Below are 5495 nucleotides of genomic sequence, written 5' to 3' on the forward strand. Positions count from 1 at the left end.
AACCGAACGGGCTTTTAGAAAGTATCGCACTAGGGTATAAGTACATACACCTCCGTACCGGTAATTCAAGTTGTTTTGGATAAGGTTTGGATCAAAATATTGGGAATATAAAACATGAATAATTTTTAAGTTATTGAGTTTAGAAATGTGAAAACCATATTATGAATAGATTTATCTTAAAAAATATTTTTATAAAAAACAAGAAGTCAAAGTTATATTTGGAGATCGTGTCACTTGGACTTGGGTTACCACTAGGGAGAGAGTACGTATTTTCAATAGATCAGTGGCTCAACGCTGTTCCTGTATATATTAAAAATACGTGTACAATTCGGTATGGTAGAGACGTGATTAAACAAGAGGTGAGAGTGTGAGACACGTTTTATTTTATAATAAGTCAAGAATCAAGAAGATACAAAAGGCAGAAGAAATCTGATAAGTCAAGGACAGAGCAAAATTTCCTTTGCTTTTGAAAGCGAATGCCAACAGACTTGAGCCCCATCACCGACCGCATCGTGTCGTAAGGAAATTTAAAGGTACAGGCACACATACTTTTGCAAAAGTACTCCGTGCCAGCTTATAAAGTTATTATATATATATATATATATATATATATATATATATATATATATATATATATATATATATATATATATATATATATATATATATATATATGTATGTATGTATGTATGTAAGCTGAAATACCAAATATTATCTCTTAAAAAATCGAATTATTGACAGTTATTATTAAGAAATATAATTCAGTGATCCTACAGCCCTGCACGACACGAACCAATCAAAGATTCATGAAACAAGCACGAGATGAGCATGAGCGACACCCGACAACTAGGCATGCACGCGGTAGCCAAGAAATTTCGGGAGGCTACCAGACTTATACTTGCGTCACGGAATAGCCTGGCAAATCTGTCCCTATTTGTCGCAAAGATATATGGATTCATTTCCAACCTCGAAATAAAAAGTACCAAAATTAAGTGGGAGGAGAGGCCTATATCATCTGCAATTGCAATTGCTTTAAGGAGAAGGAGAGGCAGTATCTTTTTTTGGCACAAAAGGTGAATTTGGCTTTGGAAAATACTTGTCGAGAAAAGAGACCTCTTTCGTGCGCGCTGGATGGGGGATCCGACGAGCAAGATCGTCTCACAGTCCACCGACATCACGCGTCAATTGCTACTTTAATTAACCTGCCATTGTTGTGGTGTAACTTTCCTTTTATTTGTTTTATATATACTACCGCGTTTCCTTTTTCACATATATATAGTATATAAAAATCGGTTGGCCCGCACAAATCCTCCCAAGCACCGCCGCCGTCCACCGCCCCCCACCACATTTGCAGAGAGACCAAACCCCACCACCTTTAACCCCAAACCCTAGCGCACTCGCCGCCAACCCCACCGCCCACTGTTTCCTGATCCAATGGCGCGCCTCCACCTCGTGGCCGTGGCAATGGCCATGCTCTTGGTCTTCGCGACGGCGCAGGCACCAGGCGCGTCCCCGACGCCGGCGCCCAGGGCGCAGCCTCCGGCGACCCCGCCGCCGCCGCCGTCTCCTCCTCGTGGGGCGCCGGCTCCAGCCCCGGCGTCTCCCCCCGCGACGCCTCCCCCGGCCTCCGCTCCCGCGCCCTCTCCGACGCAGAAGCCCGCCCCGGTCCCGGCGCCGGCGCCCAAGGCCAGGGCACCCGCTCCGGAGATCCCCGCCTCGCCGCCTGCGCCGAGCTCGATCGGGCAGACGCCGACGGAGGCCCCCACCTCCCCTCCGCCGCCCAGCGACGCGTCCAGCGTCTCCCCCGCCTTGTTCCTGGTCGCAGTTGTGGCGGTCGCCGTGTTTTTCTTCTGAGGTCGGTCGGTCGGCGCCGATGGATCCGTCGCCTGTGGTGTGAGTGTGACACGATGGCTCTCGCTACTGCTATTTGTTCGCCGCGCCGTCGCTGCGCTTATTACTAGCATACTACTACCTAGTATATAGTTGGGTTCGTCGTGAGATCAGATCTAGCGTTTGTGCGTGCGTTCGTGGTGAGTGAGGGTGATAGAGTTGAGAGACAGTTGCTATGTGGGTTCGGATGCCATTGTATAATCCCCCGCGTTTATTCTTTGTTTGTTCTACATACAGATCTACTCACTAGTTGGAGTATTATTTATCTTATTAGATAGAAGTTATATTATTAATAGTTTGTTTTCCATCAGATCTGGTGCTCTGATCCGCACGCGTGCGTGTTCTTGTGCCTGCTGTCGTATATAATTTCTTCTCCGTGGCAATTTCATCTCCTTTTTCTTCCCCTTCGTACAAGTGAGATGGATCTGATACGGATTCAGCTTCACGTCAGTGGCGTCTTCTCTCACTTTTCTTTTATATACTTTTCTTTTTATACTAGGTTCCATTCAGGGTGACGTCGGTGGCCACATGGATCGCGTGCCCTTAAACTCGGTTTTTTTTTTTTTTTTATCCGGAACGATATTTTTCTCTCATAAATTTATAGAATTTCTTTAAACCATTCAAATTTCTTCATAACCATACCATCCGAATGGACCCATATGAAAACGAAAAAAGTAATAATATTTAATTTTTCACCATATTTGTATCCTATGATAAAAGTTTACGCATCCTGAGACAAACATATCCCCTCAAATTAACTCTAGCTCCGCCCCTCGGTGGCCAGCTGGGACCACCACCATGGTCTCCAATCCTCCATAGGGTAGTAGCAGAAGTCTGGTGAAGTGTCTGGACGCAGCGCACGACTGAAGTGGATGGAACAACACACGTCAAAGAGAGACTTATTTATATGGCCACGTGAAACTTAGTTATTCCTTGTATGGCCCTAAAAACTTCGAAATTTCTTGTATGGCCCTGTGCTCGAATTTCATTGTCCTATATGGCACTACCGTCCGTTTTGGTAGTTTTCTCCATTAAAAAGTGGGTCCCCTTTTTGTCATATTGTGTTTGAGTGGGTCCCCTTTTTGTCATATTGTGTTTGAGTAGACAGAAATACCTCTAGCCTCCTCTCCCTTTTATCTCGTGAACGACCGAGCTCGTAAAAAAAAAGAACGACTCGTCCCCGAGCGGAACCCATAGCCTCCTCAGTCCCTGAGCGAAACCCTAGATTGAGGATTCAGGGGCGCGGCGGACGCAACAGGGGGCCAAGCCGGCTGCGCGGATTCAAGGGGCCTGGCCAGCGGCGCTAGGCGGCAAGGGGCGCAAGGCCGGCGGTGCCGCCTCCTTTAGGGGCGCGGCCAAGCCCGTGGCCAGCAGCCAGGCACGGCCGGTGGCGCAGCAAGGGCCAGGGGGCGAGGCCGGTGGCGCCGCCTCCTGCAAGGGTGCGGCTAGGCCCATGGTCAGTGGCGCAGCAAGGGGGAAAGGGCCACGGCCAGCGGCGGCGCCTCCTATAGGGGCGCGGCCAGGCCCGCGGCAAGCAACCAGGGTGGGGCGCGACACCTTGCTCCCGAGGACGCGGTACCGATGGAGCCGAAAACACAGCATGGAGCACGCATTGACTCGGATGATCGGTGAGTTTCCTAGGCTTGTGCCCCAGTTCAGTAAGATTAGTATAGCAGGAAAATGTATGACAGCAGCGTATCTGAAACTAGTTCCTTGTTCATGTATAGGTTGTATCCAAATTCAACTTTCTATCTTAAAATTAAGTTGCTTGGTAACCCAAAAAAAGCAAGAAAAGATGTCAGATGTTTTAACTTTGAGAAGGTTCTTGATTCAGACTTGACAAATTATATGGATTTAGTTACATCAATTGTTCAGCAGTACCCTCCTGGCTATTTAGAAGTTGCACATGTCCAATATTATTATGATGCTTTGAAAACCTTCCCAGAAGTGAAATGTGACCAAGATTTAATGTCTATGTTTGAGAAACACCATAAGACAAAGGTTGTGCATATGTTCATTGCATATTGTGACCCCTCTGAGATGTATGAACCTATCACTGAGTGGAATTTTGATGAGGAAGAACAACTTAATATGAACACAGAAGAAACGAAAGATGATTCTTACCTTCGTAACCCATTACCAAAGAATGAATTTGTAGGTGTTGATGAAGAGGGTATGTATCTACAGATTGTTCCTACAGACAATGTGGGAAAGCATGTGGATGGTGATGGTGATGGGGGAGGTGAAGGTTATGGGGAAGGTGATGAAGATGGTGATGGGGAGGACGGTGATGGTGAGGATGGTGATGGGAGTGAGGATATGGAAGTTGATGAGGAGTTGGTTGGTTATGGGAAATATCACACACCTAATGTCGATTATGATAAAAATGACCCTCCACTGGCAGTAGGCACCATGTATCCCAATATGAAAGAGTTCAAGGTGGCTCTTTCTCAGCATGCAATCAAACATGAATTTGAATTCAATATTGAGAAGAGTGCACCATCTAGATACCGGGTCTATTGCTCAAGGAGACAAAGATAATTGTCCATGGAGGTTATATACATCTACAATGCAGGATATGCGCACTGTTATGGTAATTATCTAACCTTGTTCATTTATCTGACCTTGTGCATTGTTTTTCATTACCTCTTTTTAAGCTTGTTTTGTCTTGTGTAGGTTAAAAAGTACCCTGCTGCTCATCGATGCTCTAGTAGTAGATGGTCAAAAACGGTAAAGAATGCAACCAAGTTTTGGATATGTGAAAAGGTGAAAGATTGGCTAATTGAAGATGCAACCCTTGGAGCAAAAGAATTGATGAAGAAAATTAAAGAACATCACAAGGTGAGCATCTCGTACAAGAGAGTATGGGATGGTGGAAAATTAGCATTGAAGGAACTATATGGTGATTGGGATAGTAGCTTTGACAATTTGTTTAGATTTAAGTCACAAGTTGAGATATCTTGCCTTGGTAGCATAATAAAGATTGATCATTATGAAATAGATGGTAAAATCATGTTTAGAAGATTTTTCTTTGCTATGAAACCTTGCATAGATGGCTTCCTTAGTGGTTGCAGGCCTTACTTAGCAATTGACAACACATTCTAGTCTGGGAAATTCAAAGGGCAATTGGCTAGTGCTATCACTGTTGATGGCCATAAATGGATGTATTCGATTTGTGTTGGGGTGTTTGATTCTGAAACAAGTGACAATTGGGTTTAGTTTATGCAAATGCTTAAGAAGGCCATTAGATCACCACGGGGGTTAACAATATGCACAGATGTTGGGCAGGCAGTTGAAAGGTCCTTGTGTGGTTTTGGTAATTGAGTGACAACCTAGGTGGACTAATTATGTTTATGTAAGATACACATGTGATTAGTCCACAGGTACATGTGTGTGAGCAACATATGCCATGAAGGTGAAAATGGCTCGGAGATGTTGCAAAGCTCACACATATGATGATGAAGGAGCTCATTGAACATGAGACATGACATTGAGTCATGTGATCAAGGTGGAGAAGATCAAGACATGACTTGGCTTAATGGACCGGTTGCAAACGTGAAGGGCAAGTCGGAGGCTTTGGAGCAATGGACCGCGTGGCGGTGAAG

General features: G+C 45.2%; 1 protein-coding gene across 1 annotated transcript; it reads left to right on the forward strand.

Annotated features, from left to right (window-relative positions):
* The first annotated feature begins 1281 nt into the window (after nucleotides 1-1281).
* LOC136472615 (arabinogalactan protein 1-like) lies at nucleotides 1282-2200 on the forward strand. Its single transcript, XM_066470321.1, has one exon. It carries the CDS (start codon nucleotides 1435-1437, stop codon nucleotides 1852-1854), a length of 420 nt encoding a protein of 139 aa, XP_066326418.1. The 5' UTR covers nucleotides 1282-1434; the 3' UTR covers nucleotides 1855-2200.
* Nucleotides 2201-5495: the final 3295 nt, after the last annotated feature.

This window comes from Miscanthus floridulus, chromosome 8 (genome assembly GCF_019320115.1).
Source record: "Miscanthus floridulus cultivar M001 chromosome 8, ASM1932011v1, whole genome shotgun sequence".
In the NCBI taxonomy this organism is placed as follows: Eukaryota; Viridiplantae; Streptophyta; class Magnoliopsida; order Poales; family Poaceae; genus Miscanthus; species Miscanthus floridulus.